Here is an 18428-nt window from a genome sequence, read left to right as displayed (position 1 = left end):
TTGAGGGTGGGGCAGTCAATTAGCATATTCCCTCTTTATTAGCTAGGATGCCCTTCTTCTCCTCTTACCATAATCAATGCTTTCTGAAGAAGAATTTTGGTCAAAAGATCTGCATCAAGAGAATTTCTTCAGAAAGAAAATAGAAATTATTGCTTCAGGCAAAATAAAGACCAATGACTGTTACAGAATAATTTTGAAGGAATATGGATCTTACAGTACCTCGGGATTAATGTGTAAAAGAAGAAATATCCCTATTTATTCTATCTTAAAACTTACCTGAATAAGTTGGTGACCCACGCCAAAATTACCCGTTTTCCAGATCACAGCCCTTCCTTCCTGATCCCCCACCACAGGCATCTGTATTATTGTATGTACCATGGACCCTTCAGCAGTCTCATAAAGCCTATGAACCATCCCTAAGAACAACGTTTTTAAATGCATAAAATACATTTGATTACAAAAGAAAAAGTGATGTTGAAATGCTACTATTAAAGTATTAAATAAGTTTCTGATATAGTAGCACACGTGCTTCTTTATTAATACATTAAAAAACAACCCCCGGCATTGAAGCTAATAACTACAATAATCCTGACATAGTGATGAGCAAAATTAATATTCAAGATGAAACAATTATGGTTTCATCTACAATTGTAAAATGGGGTATGAAAATATCTATGATTTCTATGAATGGGGAAGTCATAAATACTTCTAATACCGTCATGGTTTGTTGCCATGGTTAGTGACAAATACAAATGCAATTTTCCCATCTATATTCACAACCCCCCTAAATCCTATCCACAGACCCCTTGGAGGCCCATGGACCCTAGATTAAGACACCCTGCATCCAATGACTCTTGCCTCTGCTCCCACTTTTATCCAACCAGTAGAGAAGTGGAGTGGGGTACTGGTCAGTGGTCAGCATGCATGGGACCCTCAGAAGCAATGATGTCAGCAGTCACACTCAAAACCCAGCAGGGCACCATGTCACTGCCAATGAGTCTGACATCTAAACACTGTCACTTCCCCGGGGCCATTCCATGTCAGTTCAGTGCTTCCCCAGACAGAGAGTGTCTCTGGTATAGAAAAACATGTTCCTTGTTCTCCATAATGTCATTCTCCAACATCAGGAAATGTTTCCCAAATATCCTTTTTGTTTATTTAGCTAACCCTTACATGCTTGGTCTACAACTTTCCTGAGGATAACATCTTCCACACACTAACTTCCTCTAGGAAAGAAGTACTTTCATGTCTCCAACCAGACTTTGTGCCCAAGATTTAGATCCACAATCTCTATGGATGCCTTAAATAGGATTTATCCTCTTCTCCCAAAAATCAGTTTTCCTCCTGACTTTTCTCCTCCTGACTTGTTAAAAGCATCACCAATAATGAGGTATGGAAGCTTCAGACTTTCCAACCACCACACCTCCTTCCCAAACTTTACTCCCCAACCCAATAACTCGGAAAGGCAGGGAGCTCCTATATTTATTCTATTCTCATTTCCACCACTTACTTTACAACCTAACCTAGATCACCACTACCCTTGCCTCTGCTACTCAACTATTCAAATACATCCTAACATACACTGCTGCCAACTTGATTTCACCAGAGGGCAATGCCACTGAACTAAAGACAGACCCTGCCATACAAGCTTTTCCCCTGATCTTGTCTGCAGACGCCCAGTTCAGCCACCGGACTGACCCAGTGCTGCAGTCTAACTCGATAACTTTTTGTTCCATAAAACAGAGAGCAAATATTTTACCTCCTTTATTTTCTGGCTTGTGGCCTTTCTCATATTGTACCCCCCTTCTGGAATTTGTTTTCCCAGAAGCTTCTCTGGTCGAAGCCCTACCCTTCCTCCAAAGACTATCTCAAGCACCACCCATTTTGGGAGACTTTTTTGATGTGCTTCCACCATTCCCAATTCGGTGGAACAAAGCCCTCCTCACTTCAGCCTCTATAGCATTTTTCTTATGACTTATCTGCCTCAATCCTTCATTAAGATCCATATGTTCACCTCATCCATGGCACTATAGTTTCAGGGTAGGGGCTGCTTTCATTCATCCTGTACCTGGGTAGTGCGTGACAGTCTCTTTTACAATGGGTACTCAGTGCATGTTTTCAGTTGAACTGAAATGATCCCTATACAGAAAGTGAATTGCAGGAATGACCTACCTTACACTTTCCATGTGCCACCAAGGAATACGCTAGCTGGCAGGTGTTCACTAATTGTAATTTATTGATTAACTAGTGAATTTTAGTGACACTGTGGTTGCACCTGGCCTTAACCCATAGTGTCATGGACTAGTCATTCCAACCATTGTGCAAACTCCTGCTGGACCTTCGGGACTGAGTTTGGTCAGTGCTTTTTTCAGAACGTCTTTCCTAACCCCAAGTCCGGCTTCATGGGCATGTAGTCCCAAGGACCCAACACTTAGAAGGACCCAACACTTGGTGTCATGTTCTTCTGTCATCATCTTGACATTTTTAGTAATTTTTTAATAAAGGTCCCTGCATTTTCACTTTGCACTTGACTCCACAAATTGACTATAGTTAGTTGTGCCTAACCTCTCTGTTCTGTATACTTCTGTCACCTCTTGTATTTTTCCTATCTTTGCAATCATCACTCAGAATTTTACTTTTCTGTTTACATCTGTTCAGTATTCTGTGTGCCTCAACAGATCCTAAGTTCTGAAGGGGGAAAAAAGGAACCCTATTTATTGTTATATATCCAAGGCTGAGCATAGTATTATATACATAATTAATATTTGCTGCTTGGATAAATGGATGAGTGGCTGAGGGAAGGAATTAACGAATTAATGAATGTATTTGACCATCCATAGCCCTTTGGACAGCTGGAGCATTTGGAGGCGTTTGGCTTGCAGTCTTCTGATGGGCCCCTATAGTAATAACAGAATTCTAGTGCAGAAACTACTCGTTAGAAAGGGTAAGATCAGCTCAAGGAAGAAAATGGGCAAAGTAATGGCATGAAGCAAAAATATTAAACAAAAAGATTAATGAAGAAGGGACTAGCAAAATGAATCATGGTATAGATCTGTTTTAAGTACAAAGGTAGCTAGTATTGGGATGCTTTTGGAAGAAGGAAGTGTCTTAGTGATTAAGCAATCCCCCTGCTTGCTTTTCCTAATGTTTTCTGGGAAGACTGGACTCATGGGCATGTGTCGGTAATAGGCACTCACCAGCCGAGAAACATGTGTCACTATCTTTATTTGATGCCACATCATCCTCCAAACTATCTTACTGATCCCTGATTTTCATCTTCTCATTAGGAGTTTGTGAGTCAGATAGGGGCAATGGAATTTGATTCCTGGTTTATAATTTCCAGTCCATCAGGACCAATTTAATGATCTAAAGTATCTTGAATCATTATATGCATGAGTGAAAAGTCTGATGAGTAGTTATTAACATTGTGCACTAGGTGTTTTTCACTAGTGAACTCCTTTCCCTTACAGACTTCTGTTTGGAATGATAGCTACTTCCCTCTCAGTGTGAAGAGACAGACAAGTATCCCCAAAAGTCTCGCTGAGCCAACAGTGTTAATGCCATTCTCATCTATGCATACTCATTCTGCAACACTGGCATGACAGACAGACAGGGCAGACAGAACCCTCTTTCTGCTACACAACCTTAGATGAGTTACAAAATGTTCTATATCTCAGTTTCCATATCTGTAAATGGGCATAATGATATTTCTACTTAATAAATTTGTGAGGATAATGTGGGTGATGCATGTGAAAGAGGCTTAGACCCATGTCCAGCTTGTAGAAAAGGCTCTGTGGATGTTGGTAATTGTTTTAAGCACATAGAATATAAGCAGTTTGAACTTGCACTCTGGTTCTGTGTTGGGATAGATATAAAGAGATAAGGAATACGTGGTATTTGTTAGGAGTCAGGGAACTTTTTCTCTGAAGGGCCAGAGAGTAAATATTTTACTCTTGTGCACCATACTTCTCTGTCACACTTCTCAGTTTTGCAGCTGTAGCATGATAGTAGCCATAGACAATGCAGAAACAAATAGGTGTGTCTGTGTGCCAATAAAACTTTACTTATAAAAATATGCATTAGAGTCCAGATTTGTCTCCAAGACCATAATTCACCAATCACTTGTGCTCCCAGTCAAGTGCAGTAGAAAGACTTATAAGACTTGCCAAGGTGAGCCAGAGGAGGTGGGAACCCACTCCACTGCCATACTAAAGAACGTGGAGACTGATATTTTCAGGGATGTTATTATATGCACTTCCCAGAGATACGTAAAAGTGAAAAATATGGCCTAGAACAAGTAGCTCAGGTATTGTTAGATTTGTTTGTTATTTTAATCTTGCATTTCAGGATAAATAACTTCAACTTTACAACAGAGTCTTCCCTTTTTCTTAGACATTTTCTTGGGAAATTGGTTCCCCCTTTGGCCCTCAGAAGTTGCATATTTCTCGGAATAAAAATCCCTGTAGATTACTTGTAGAAAAGTCTGCTCCTGACTTCTGCTCCCTATCATTGTGTATGAACAGACAGAGCTGAGGGCTCCTTTCTCTAGTAGTTTGACTATAAGGAAGCAGAAAGCATGTGGGTATCAGAGGAAATTATTCCCTTCCATCATCATTATTATTATTGTTATTATTATTATTATTATAAAGAAATAGCCCTGGCCGGTTTAATTCAATGGTTAGAGTGTCGGCCTGCACACCAAATGGTCGTGGGTTTGACTCCCAGTCAAGGGCACACACCCCGTTTGCAGGTTTGATTCCCAGCCCCAGTGGGAATCATGTTAATGTTTCTCCCTCTCTCCTTTTCTCTCTCTCTCCTCCTCCCTCCCTTCCACTCTTTCTAAAAATCAATGGAAAAAAATATCCTCAGGTGAGGATTGAAAAAAAATAATGTAACAAATTAGAATCCATGAGCAATATCAGACTCTGAAAATGAGCCAGGGGCTTAGTAACAGCTATTTAGAACAGTTGACGGGTCACCAGAAGAGTAAACACGAGGCAGATTTGGCTTCTCTGAGGAGAGAGCAGCTGCGGCACTTGCTCCCGGGATAGGAGTTTAAGAGCACGCTGTCTGGGCCTTTCTCAGAACCCCTGCTTGGGGAGATGTTTACGGGAAATTCCCAGATTCTAGGATGTGGACATTTAAATACAGCATGCAACACACGCAACCTTCGCTTCACCAATACAGTTACAAAGGACCCCCATTTGTACCCTACATCATATTGTACTTTCCTATTAAAAATGGCCTGTCCCTTCCAGGGCGTGTGTGATTTAATCAATCACACGTGCTGAGTCACAGGGATCTGGTGCTTTACTCGTTAGAAAGAAGAAATTAAGTCTGTCGTGATAAGGCAAGGTTCTTATCAGATTTCTCTTTTTTGTTGTCATTTTACAGCTTTCTCCTTGTCTTTGGTTGCTTGATTTTGTCAGTGTTTTCCACCATTCCTGAGCACACGAAATTGGCCTCAAGTTGCCTCTTGATTCTGGTAAGTGAAACCTATGAACAAAAATGTACATAAAGTTTATGTAATATAAGAACTGTCGATAATGTTTATGCAATGCACATAAAAAGTTCTATCTAGGAAAAAGAGAGTTACTGTGAAGTATAAAAGTTTCAAAGATCACTGAAACATTTGCCTACCATTTTAACCGTTAGTCAATGTTCAGGATTTCTATTACAGAGGAATATCTTGTGTTATAGCTATATCACTAATGCAAGTAAATACTTGGAAGCAGTTTTAATGATGTTTATCTATGGTTACAAATTATAAGAAGAATCAATGCCCATGAGGTCTCTCATTACATTGCTAAAAGTTACAATATAGAAAGCACTTTCCAAATAACCACAATTTGGCTGTAGCTAAGTATAATTGGCCAAGAACTATAAGACTATAGCTCTTTTCCATTTTTTAAAATATTTTTATTGATTTTTTAGAGAGAGGAAGGGAGAGAGAGATGGAAACATGGATAAGAGAGAAACATCATTGATCGGCTGCCTCCTGCACACACACATCCTCCTCCCCCCCTAACCCACACACACACACACTGGGGATGGAGCTCACAACCTGGGCATATGCTCTGACTTGGAATCAAACCAGCGACCTCTTGGTTAATATATCTTTATTGATTTCAGAGAGGAAGGGAAAGGGAGAAATAGAAACATCAATGATGGGAGAGAATCACTGATGGGCTGACTCCTGCATGTCCCCTACTGGGGACTGAGCCTGCAACCTGGGCATATGCCCCAACCAAAAATCGAACCGTGTCCTCCTGGTTCATAGGGCAATGCTCAACCACTGAGCCGAACCAGCTAGGGTTCCTTCATGTTCTTTTCAACAAATGGAATGCATTATGAGTTTTGCTGCTAATACAGTTACCTGGTGAGAAATTCTACATTTTGCTGTCAATCCTCAACCACACAAAATTGCTTAATTTATTTTAAAATGGAAAAAGACCCAAGATATTTTATTCTGAATTATTCTGAAATTTTTGAGCTCTTAAATTTTCTATTGCAACTAAACTATAGCACTGTATTCTCAAATCACACCCAATTGAAAGTTTGGTTCATTTATATCCATTTTGACCTTTCTTGCTTAGTTCAAAAATATCAGACTTGATAGTCTCAGCACTGTCTGAATGAACTCTAAACTGAAACTCACTTCCACTCTAAAACCTGATGAGCTTCAAAGGAAGAGAGAGAAAGAGAGGATGGGGTAAAATGGCTGTGTGCCCTAATAGACAGAGATTGGTTATGTGCAACAATATTCTTGGTTATTCTTGCCTTGAAGGTGGAAACTGAAAGATGTCAACTAGTATAACCTGAGCAGAGGGCAGCTACTCTTCTTACCTATGTTTCAGATGGCTAGTTTTTGCTGATGTTACCAAGACCTCATCAAGTCTTAGTCTACATCAGGGAGAAATCATTTTTGAGCCTGAAACAAATCTATTCCAGTTTGTTTCATACAAATTGTGCTCAGCTGTATATTGCTAATGTTAAGGTTACTCTTTTGAAACTCAACATAGAGAGCAGATAGACCAAAGAGCACACTGGAGATCTGTTCCATTTGCAAGATTTCCATTTGGGTCACAAGTGGCCTGTTAGCCTCATACACCCCTTTAATAACAACAAATGATCTGTACACAAGGTCTAAGGCACAGCTGGCTTTTATGTTTATATACAGAACTACAACTAGGAATTTTCAAGTCAAAATATAAATCTGATTGTTAGACTTGGAAACATGAAAAAAAAACTAGATCCATGCATGACCAATGAGAAATAGTATGCGTAAATCAAACATAGGCATGCCACAAAAAGGTGTCTCTTATAACCATGTCAAGAATCCAAAATGTTAGGTTTACCTTCTCTAAATCTTTGAAATATAAACTCAATCATTGCTAATGAGTTTGTAAATAGTCCTAAAGGAACCCATGTTAGTAAAAAGCCCAAAGCTGATTAGTGTCTTGATTTTAAAACTTCTGAACAATTGATCAGAATTTAGTAACTAGAGTGCATTTGACAAGATAAAAATGTAGATGTCACACATACCTCAGTCTTTTTTTGCCAGCCTTATTGAGATATAATTGACATAAAACATTGTGTAAATTTAAGTTGTATAATGTGATGATTTTATATATGGTAGATGTTGCAAAATGATTACCACAATAAAGTTAATTAACATGTCATCACCTCACATAGTTACCATTTGTGTGTGTAGTGAAAACTTTTAATATCTACTCTCTTAGCCACTTTCAAGTATACAATACAGCATTGTCAACTACAAATACCATGCTGTACGTCAGAACCTTAGAATTATTTGTTTTGTAACTGGAAGCTTGTACCCTTTGACCACTTTCACCATTCCCACCACCCTCTGTTTCTATGAATTTGGTTTGGTGTTTTTTTAATTGCTGTTTTTTAGATTCCACATAGAAATTAGATCATACAACATTTGTTTTTCTCTGGCTGATTTATTTCACTTAGAGTAATGCCCTTAAGGTTCATCCATGTTATCACAGATGGCAAGATAAGTTTCCTTTCATAGCTGAATATTTCATTGTATGCAGACCACAGTTTCTTTAAGCATTCATTCATTGGTGAACGCTTAGGTTGTTTCATGTCTTGGCTTTTGTGAAGAATGCTGCAATGAAGATGGGAGTGCTGACATCTCTTTGCGATTGTGACATCATTTCTTTCAGGTATATATCCAGAAGTGGGATTGCTGGATCACATGGCAGTTCTATTTTTAATTTCTTGAGGAACCTCCATACTATTTAACATAGTGGCTTTGCCCATGTAAATTTCCACCAACCGTGCAAGAGGTTTCCCCGTTCTCCACATCCTGGCCAGCATTTGTTATCTCTTGTCTTTTGATGATACCCATTCTGACAGGTGTGAGGTGATATCTCATTGTGGTTTTGATTTTCATTTTCTTGATGATTAGTACTGTTGAGCACCTTTTCTTGTATTGTTTGCCATTGTATATCTTCTTTCGGTATTGAATACCTTTGGATTTAGTCCCTTTATGCAAATGAGGCCTTTGTTTTGAGCATGGTGGTAAGTGCTGCAGGTAGAAAGGTGTTGCTGCATGGCTTTTCTCAGGGAGAGAGGATTCTTACCCTCCTATTTTCAAGCTCTAGTGGTGATAAATTGTCAGGGTGTGTTTTAACCCGAAGTGTATTCTTAAAACCTACCTAGAAATATGCAGACTATGATGCAGGTCTAAGATCATACTGATGTTATCCTTCTTCATTAACGTTTTCTCCAAAAATTATGTTTTATTCAAACAAACAAAAAATCAAGTCTAACCTTTTTATTCTTTAGTACTTAATAAATTAGATAACATAGTATATGATGAAAGTTTGATCAGTTGTAGAATATTGGGGCGGGGGACAAGAGAAATCTTAATTATTTAAGGAATCTCATTTATTCTTTTAACTTGCACGTCTGAGATAGTTCATCTGATTTCAAAGTATGTCTATACTCTGAACATCTAATCAAACATGACTCAGAGAACACAGTTCTGATTAGTTCCCAAGATGGAGCATAGCTAAAGAATTGCCACCCAAATAGTAATAAGGATGGCTTTAAAAGTGTTTGCAGAAATTTACAATAAAGTCACTTTTGTGTACTTTTGGTCACAAGTACAACAGAGGAGTAAATTTGGGAGAATTGAAGAGTATTATGCTAAGCAAAATAAACCAGTCAGAGAAAGACAAGTATCATATCATCTCTCTCATATGTGGAATCTGATGAACAAAATAGATCTAGAGACATGGAAGCATGGAACAGACTGTCGAATCTCAAGGAAGGCGTGGGTGGGTGGGTGGGTTGGGAGAGATTGACCAAAGAAATTATATGCATAACCCATGGAAATAGATAATAGTGCAGTGAAGGCCTAGGGAAGGGGATCAATGGGGAGAAAAAAGGGGATATCTTGCCGAAACCGGTTTGGCTCAGTGGATAGAGCGTTGGCCTGCGGACTCAAGGGTCCCAGGTTCGATTCCGGTCAAGGGCATGTACCTTGGTTGCGGGCACATCCCCAGTAGGGGGTGTGCAAGAGGCAGCTGATCGATGTTTCTAACTCTCTATCCCTCTCTCTTCCTCTCTGTAAAAAAATCAATAAAAAAAAAGGGGGGGATATCTGTAATACTTTCAGCAATAAAGATAAATTTTTTAAAAAGAAAAACAGAAAATGAATCACTACAGGGAAAAAAAGATATAGATTAGATAGATAGATGATAGATAGATAGATAGATAGATAGATAATCATATATGACAATTATATATTTTTCATAATTCTGTCCCACTTGGGTTCTTTTTTAAAACATATTAAAAGATGTTCCTATAGTCTAACTCAGATTCTATTTCTATGCAAATAAAAGGCACCCACACTTCTGTCAGGGAGCACACTCCAGTCAAACTAGCCCCTGGACAGACTACCCATGACCCTCTTTTACACTCACACTTTACACCTGTTTCCTTGAGGGCACCAGCATAATAGGTAGAGGCCATTACTTTGGACTTGATCTTGCTCACCTCCTGGGTCCCCATAGAGTCTTCAGTTCTCCATCCCTAACCCTAAGGGGAGGCTCTCAGCATTCTCATCCAGAACTGCACCCCCAATGCTACTTGCAAACTTGTAACTTACTTGCCTCGGTTACAAGTCAAATGAATACCCATGTTTATTTTCTCTTTTATTCTTTCCAGTTGTATGAACTAGGGTTTCATGATATATATGAGGTTCCCTATCTTTCTCCACAGAAGCAGCAGAGCATATACTGAAGAATGGTATTGACACGATTGAGTACAAGTTCACTTCTACCACTTTATAGCAGTGTAACTTTGGGAAATCACTTCCTGTTCTCTCATCAGTTAAAACTGGAAAATAATATATCCTACTTCATAAAGTTATTGTGAGGGTTAGTTAAATTCCAATGCTCATAACTGGGCCCAGCACAGAGAAAGCTTACAAATATTATAATCACTGGCTCTCCCATCTATTTAGTAGGGACACAAGTACAGGTGAACCGTGGACTATTTGAAAATGCTATATTAGAGAAAATACCTTACTTTTCTAGAAGAAAACAGGTATTTTTGCAAGAGTTTTCTCACCACAAATACTGTGAATTAGGGCAACTTTCTTCACAAACGTTCATTTAACTAAAACTGAGTCAGTGGTACACGTTCAGCGTCCAACGTGTGTTCACAATAACCACGTATTTTTTTATGACTAATGAAACAGATTTTTATTGTTGTAATTTTTTGACAAATGTATCTGATGACAATGCCATGGCTCTGTTAGCTCTTCTTAATGGGCCACAGGGCAGGGATAATACCAAGGACAATTAAAAGCTAAAATTAATTTCCTATGTTTTGTAAATTCTTTAAAACTGAAATGGAGCTAGCATATTTTTAAGTAACTTTTGTTTATGACTCATTGATTTCTTATTAAAAGAAAAAAAAACTTGCCATATAAATTACTCCCATTTTACTGAATGGCTAACTAAGTTGCAGATCATGCACCCAGCCTAAGAGAGCGCCAGGATTTCATGGCCTGGCTGACTGAAAACCTGGACTGTCTTCAAAGCATTGAGCAACCTCATTCTCTTGCTTCTTAATCAAGACTGACAGGTCTACTGAAGTGCCCTTTCCACCAGTCAATGAAGCACTGAGGTCTAAGGCTTCTTTTTTGTTCCAAATATGCCAAGTGATGCCTACACCCTTGTACTAGGGATGTCGGTTTCTTTTTTCATAAAGGATTCACTTACAAAGTTATCACAAATGGGTATATCAAATCAGACCACTATAAGGCCTTTGTATCACGAATTCTAATACTATTTTGTCAACAGTCAACAGCCTGACCTGTGGGGTAAATAGTCAAGTATAAAGAAAGGTCTGTCTTCTAGTCCCAGCTCACTTTGTTTCGATGAGCATCATGCTATTGAAGGGAAAGCGCCTGTTTCCAGGTTAAGATATAATGGAAAGTTTTGTTTTGATTCCGTTACCTTTAAGTTGTATATTTTAGCATTTCATGTCCTACTTTCTTAAGAACAATGCTGTTTAGAGTACACTTCCTATTGATTGATTAACTTCCAGATTAATTTTAAAGTATTCATTTTAGGCCCTTCATATAGATTGTTCAACACATTGAAAATGGGCTACCTCTCCACTTAATGAAAGTGATTATTATCATTTGTAAAAATTTTCACTGGATGGTCATTTCTAAAAGTGCCCAGCCACAAAGCAGTAAAAGGAACACCATTATCAATTTTAGCAAGATAGAGAATGTTCCAGCGAATTTGTGCCTCTACCCTCCTACTGTGTCAAAAAGACTCCAAACCACAAATGGATTGTACTGAGCATCTGGACAAGTACTCAAACACATGGTCAAACATTCAGGTCTGTCCAAACAGCTGGGTGTTTGGCACCTTCAAGACAGAGCATATGCATATTTGCTGTTTTTGCTTCATGTAGCAAAGCAAACATGGGTTTGCTGTTTCTTTACACAATGAATCAGTTCCTGAAATGTGTACAAATCCAATTTAGGCAGATCTAATTATATCTTAAATGCACTAGTGGAGCTTACTATTTAAAGGAAATCTGTAGTGAATCCTTTTGTAGAGTGAAGAGTCCTCTTGAAAAGCTAATAATAGCTACATAATTAATCTGTTTCATGTTTGTTTTCTTCTTCTAATGTGGGTGCCTGTAGGGTTTTTAAATTGTTAGATAACTGTCCATGATATAATGCAGTATTAAAGAATTAGAGAGGTTGTTGCCACTTGCTATCAATCAATAGTAATAGAGGGGGGAAATCAGTCCCAAACACATTTTCCTGTCCTGTCCTTGCAAAATAGAAAGATTTGCACATAAAATTGTATGGATTTTGTGTGAAAATAAGATTACATTAAGTGTTCGATTTCAAAGCTCTAGCTAAACATTATAAGAAGGTATAAGAATCCATTTGAGGATATTAAATCTTATGTTTGCAATGGAAGTGACAGAGTCTAAGATATTAAATAATCAGATGTGAGGAAAGAGTGATGCTTCTTGTTGTTTATCACACCCCTGTAATTTACTGCAGAAAGCTCTTAGAATATCCCAATGAGCAATGAAAACTGTAATTATTTTCCTTTCCTTAACTTTCATCGAGGAAAATGCAAATAAACTTTAAAATGATTTATGGGGACTAACAGCCCTCATCAATCTGGTGAGGTCTGAAAAGAAAAAGCAGAAGTAGTATAACACCTACACTGACTCTTAACTGGAGGATAATAATACAGTAAGTTGCCTTATGAAAAGTATTTCAGATAGTAGAGCAAAGAGTTGTTCACGTTAAAGGTAATGAAATAGTGTCTGAAAAAGACCAGATTTCTATCTACAATTAGGAAGGAAAGAACTCTCCACATTTCTGATGCAAGCATGGTATCTAACCACCTGGGCCAGTCTGTATCACAGACTCGCTCTGTACAATTTTGTTTTGAGACTTGACACGCAGCCCAGCGTCATCCTTGCAGCTCTCAGTGAGCCAAAGTCAAGCAGGTCTGCACTGACCCCCTATGTCCTTTTGAGCTCCACAAAGGTATATTAGACTGAGAGAGAAACAAGGTGGTTTGATAAATATCTGAGGGTTATCAGAGAATAACAGAGTCCAAGATGGTTGGCAATAAAGGAGGAACACCCTTCTCTTAGGATCTTTCCAGGTTTCCTCCATTTGAAACCTGGGTCAAACACTTCCGCCTTCCCAGAGTAAATGATATCTTCCCTCTGCCTTCCCTCAGCATTGGCTACTTGTCCTCCCTTATTCATTTATTCAAGAATATTTATGCAGCACCCAAGGATATAGCAATGAGCAAATCAGGCAAATCTCTATCCTCATGGAAGTCACATTTTTGTGGGGAAAACATATAGTAAACAAATCAACAAACCAATATGTTAAATGTTATAAATAAAAGAAAAGCAAGAAAAAGGAATAGATACTGAGTGGTGTTTTGATAACATATTTAGAGAAGACCACTGGAAAGAGGAGCCTCAGCCCGGACATTGTGGCTCAGTGGTTGAGCATCGCCCCATGTACCAAGAGGTCACCAGTTCAATTCCCGGTCAGGGCACATGCCCAGGTTGTGGCCTCAGTCCCCAGTAAGGGGCATGCAAGAGGCAGCCGATGGATGATATTTCATCGATGTTTCTTTCTCTCCCTTCCTCTCTCTCTAAAATTAATAAAAACATATTTTTTGAAAAAAGAAAGGGGAGCCTTATAGCAGAGACTTCAGTGGAGTGAGGTAACGAGCTGTGTAGAGATTTGATTTGGGGAAAGAACATTCCAGGCAGATGGAGCTTCAAGGACAAAAGCCCTGGGCAGGAGCACACCTGCTGAGTGAAGAAAGGGCAAGGAGACCAGAACAGTTGATGGAGAATAAGCCAGGGGCAGAATGGGAAAAAATGAGGCACCAGTTGGACTGTAAATTTCTTGAGAATAGGATCCAAAGCTGATTCAGGTATAGCACTAATATAGTGGTATCTGGTGGCAAATGATCAATAAATATATGGTGAGAGAAGATGGCCAGTTATTTAAATATACAACATTCATATTGAAGTTGTCACAGTATCATGAATATGACACCAAGATTAAAACAAGATGCATGGACTGGAGTAGGGAGTCATAGGATTGAAGTCATTTAGGAAGTAACTGAAGTCATTCATGTAAAACATGATGGACGCCTAGACAAAACAGGAGTTGTGAGAGGAGGGAGGGGATGCCCTGCAGCAATAAGAGTAGTTCAGAAGTTAGGTCAAAGCTGCTAATCCTGTAGAATTGGTCGGTGCCTCAAAAGTCTGGGAGGGCTTTTCTTCTCAGAACTGAGATGGTCTGCCCGGTGCATACTACACGGCTCCAAAGTGCTGCCTGCTGCCTCATTGTAGGTGCTTTTTGTGCCATCTGTGGTTCTCATTCGCCCTCTCTCTTCTCACTGCCTCTGTGGTTTAGATCAGCATCTTGCTCTGACCTGTGTATCCCAGTCAGGATTTCCCGGCTGGTCTCTGCTCCTGTGGATTTCCATCGATTATCAGATAGTTCCCTGGCTCCTGCCTCGGCCCCCTCCTAATCTCTTCAGGTCCCATCTCTTACTTCACTGCAGTTTTAACTTAAATCTATATTAAGTGCTTCCTACATTCCATCCTCTGTGCTGGGGGCTGGAGTCCTAAATATGAGTAACATGCCCTGCCCTGGAAGCGTATCTAAAGCACATTCTTGTCTACAACCTCTGACCAACTCTAGAAAAATTAAAGCCTTGAAATCATGGATTTATAGAGTATAAATGGTGAAATTGGGAGATGAAAAATAAATGGGTTAATTTGTTATTTTTTTAATTCCCACTTTAAGACATGTGCACTTGAGAGAATAGACCTATCTCAAGTGATCTATTTCTCATGAAAATCACAAATAAGATCATCAAAAACTATCTTCAATATAGATTACTACTAATCATGCCTGTATATTGGATATTGGGTTGGTACTGCAAAAGGCCAAAAACTGGAAACAGTGGGTGGGCCCCCCTGCCCCCATGCAGCCATACCTCAGGAGTCACAAGCCATTTAAAATGACAAGCCATATCATGCTTCTGCATAATAGGTTAGAGAAAAAATTTCCAAGCTGTAAATGGCAGCTTGACAAACAGCATTACAGGCTGGATCCAATGAAAATGCTGCAGACCTGGCTCCCTCGGGACTATAAATCACAATGAATTCACAGAACATTACTGGAAAATGGAGAACAGGAAAGAGATTGCGCGTGTGACAGGCCCTCCAGTCCTGCTCGCTGAAGACTAATTGAGGGAGATTCAGTGCTGCAAGAACTCAGCATCATGGGAAACCTGGAAAGCCTTTCTGCAGAGCAGCCTTAACAAGGAAATGCCAACCCCAGACCTCAGCCACCCTTGGGTAAGGTGGAGGCAGGGAGTGAGGACCCACCACCCCTTTGATGAGGGCAAGAGGGGGAATTCAGTGGTTCTCACTCCCTGTTCCCTGACTCTACTGGCCATTTTTCAACCAGGTGAAATCAAGTACAAATCAATATAAAATGCAACCTTACGAGAAAGAGAAACCCTAACATAATGGGAGAGTGTTATACAGAGGTGAAGGCGGATGGTGAGCATCCCTGCCTCTTTGACGTCATGATAATAAAGACTGGAAAACTTGGGAGTTGCATGTGTATAAAGCTGGAGGATTTTCTGCCTAGTTAGCCAACCCACTTGCTTCTCTCCAGAAAAACTCCTTCCTGGGTCATTTTCTGGTTTGGACCTCTGGCCCACAGCAGTGGAAAAGTGCACAGTCAGGCAGGGATAGGCATTCAACTAGCTGAGGCAAGTGAGCTGTGTGACCAGATTGGGAAGCTCATCTGTTTGTAGAGTCCAGGAAAGAGCAACGCAGAGCTTTAGGCTGGAGGTCAAAAATGGGAAAGCACCCAGCTGGGTCGTTCAGAAGTCCATTGCTGTGAGGACACGCGTTTCCTTGAGTCACCTCTGTAGACTGAACGATTGTGTTTTTTTTTAGCTGCTCATTGATTCTTTTTTTTTCCCCACCCATCATATGTTCACTAAGCACCTACCAGGTAGGCTGTGAGCCAGAGGCACTGCACACATTACACACCAGCTGTACTCATATGGTCCCCATCCCTGTCTGTGATGGTTCTTTGCTTTTTTTTCCAACTAAATCAGGTGGAGATTTTTTAATTTTATGCATATGCGGTCCCTTCTCTTACCTTACATTTCCATAATGCAATTTACCTCACATGCTGTTGTAAAGAGAATAATGATGTCAATGTAACATGGAAGTTAACAGTTATTTTTTCCAAATAACACAGCAAGCCTGGAGTGCAAACTGCCCCTGTCCACCTTCTTTATTTTGGACACTTATTCTGACGTGGAAGTGCTTTTAGGCAGTTCTTTGTGTAAAAGACACAAACATGCCGTAACCGGTTTGGCTCAGTGGATGGAGCGTCGGCCTGCGGACTGAAGGGTCCCAGGTTCGATTCCAATCAAGGGCATGTACCTTGGTTGCGGGCACATCCCCAGTAGGGGGTGTGCAGGAGGCAGCTGATCAATGTTTCTCTCTCATCAATGTTTCTACCTCTCTATCCCTCTCCCTTCCTCTCTGTAAAAAATCAATAAAATATATTTTTTTTAAAAAGACACAAACATAAGGTGGTAAACTGTAGAGATCCATCTTTAGCTTCACTACATTTTGTGCAAAGTCTGCAATTCTCTCTACTAGTGACATGTGATGTGGGGCCCTTGTCTCCATAATACAGCACCTGCACCTTCCTGACATCCCTTCCATCATGCTACCTTCACATTTGTGTAGTGAAGGCCAGGGGTAGTGCAGCATTTTCTCATTAGAATTTGACATCGTTTTTGGGGTTTTTTAGATTATATAAATATAGCCTTTATTTTGTTGACATATCTTTTTATTTTTTATATTTTAATTACAGTTGACATTTAATATTATTTTATATTAGTTTCAGGTATATAACATAGTGATTAGACATTTATATAACTTACAAGGTGATCACCCCAATCAGTCTGGTATCCATGTGACACCATACATAGTTATGAGAATATTATTGAACCATATTTCCTAGGCTGTATTTTTATATCCCCATGACTGTTTTGTGACTATCAATTTGAAATTCTTAATCCCTTCACCTTTTCACCCAGCCCTCCAATCCCACTTCCATCTAGCAATCTTCAGTTCTCTGAATCTCTGATGTTGACATATCTTTTTAACTCTACTAAAATCTTATTAGGATTATTGTTTTTGTAAGATCTTTGCTCCCATAGTTTTAGATTGGTTTGCTCTAGCTCTATTTTCCACATAAGCCCTGTTCTTTTTAGTGAGCAGTCTTGCCCTAAAACTTGGCTTTGCATTAAAGCAGAAATGAATTTATTGCACTATGGCTGGAAAGCCAGTATGTAAGTGGAACAAGCTTATTTATTCTGTCTACTCAGAAGTGCACCAGTATTCGGCTTGATAATATGGTCTTTTCAAGTGAAAGGCATCAGCGGCACTAAGTTGGGTGTGTGTGTGGGTGGGGGGGGGGGGGGGTTGTCATCCTTAGGTCAAATAAATCAAAAGGCTAAAAAGCTATATATCAGATGGTGGTTAAGAGTCATCTTTATTCAAACTTTTCTACTCTTCCCTTTATCAAGAGATCTTAAAGAAACCTTCAAGCTTTACAGAGCTATTTATCAAAAGTTCAAATTTTAAAATTCAGCCTAAATTTTAATAAAAGAAACTTTTATGCAGTTCAAATAGAAAAATATCATTATATAGTGCTATAGATAGAATCAAATTTTAACACTGTTGCATTCAAGCAAATTGAGAATATTTTATTTTTTAAAATATAATTTGATGTCATTATTATAAAGATTTTTCACCTTATTTAACTTTAAGTATTTTTTAATATATTTTTATTGATTTCAGAGAGGAAGGGAGAGGGAGATAGAAACATCAATGATGAGAGCAGAAATATCATTGATCTGCTGCATCCTACACGCCCCCTAGTAGGGATCAAGTCCGAAACCCAAACATGTGCCCTCACCAGGAATCGAACCATGGCCTCCTAGTGATTAGACATTTATATAACTTACAAGGTAATCACCCCAATCACCAGGAATCGAATCACTGAGCAACACTGGCCCAGCAACTCTAAGTCTTTAGATATCTCCTCAGTATGTAAAAAACCTGTAGCATTTGGATCATCCTATCTTGTCCTGTTTTTAACTTGAAGTAAAATTTCAAATAATTTTTTGAATTGAAAGATCTAATTCCTTACCTTGCCACACACAAGCTTCTCACATATATCTAATTTTTCCTTAAATTTCAAGGCTTATTTCAACACCAATTTCCCTTAAAGTTACCCACATAGCATCATT

At 39.2% G+C, this 18428-nt stretch overlaps 1 protein-coding gene across 2 annotated transcripts in view; it reads left to right on the top strand.

Moving 5' to 3' along the window:
* The window catches only part of KCNQ5 (potassium voltage-gated channel subfamily Q member 5), a 514470-nt gene that overhangs the window by 332784 nt on the left and 163258 nt on the right, over nucleotides 1-18428 (top strand). For both annotated transcript variants that reach the window (XM_079780853.1, XM_079780852.1), the window contains exon 2: nucleotides 5395-5485. In XM_079780853.1, the coding sequence (XP_079636979.1) occupies nucleotides 5395-5485 (91 nt within the window). The remainder of the gene's footprint in view (nucleotides 1-5394; nucleotides 5486-18428) is intronic.

This window comes from Cnephaeus nilssonii (genome assembly GCF_951640355.1).
Source record: "Cnephaeus nilssonii genome assembly, chromosome: 9".
NCBI classification, from domain to species: domain Eukaryota; kingdom Metazoa; phylum Chordata; class Mammalia; order Chiroptera; family Vespertilionidae; genus Cnephaeus; species Cnephaeus nilssonii.
The sequence above is the reverse complement of the archived record's forward strand: the minus strand, read 5'-3'. Positions and strand labels throughout refer to the sequence as shown.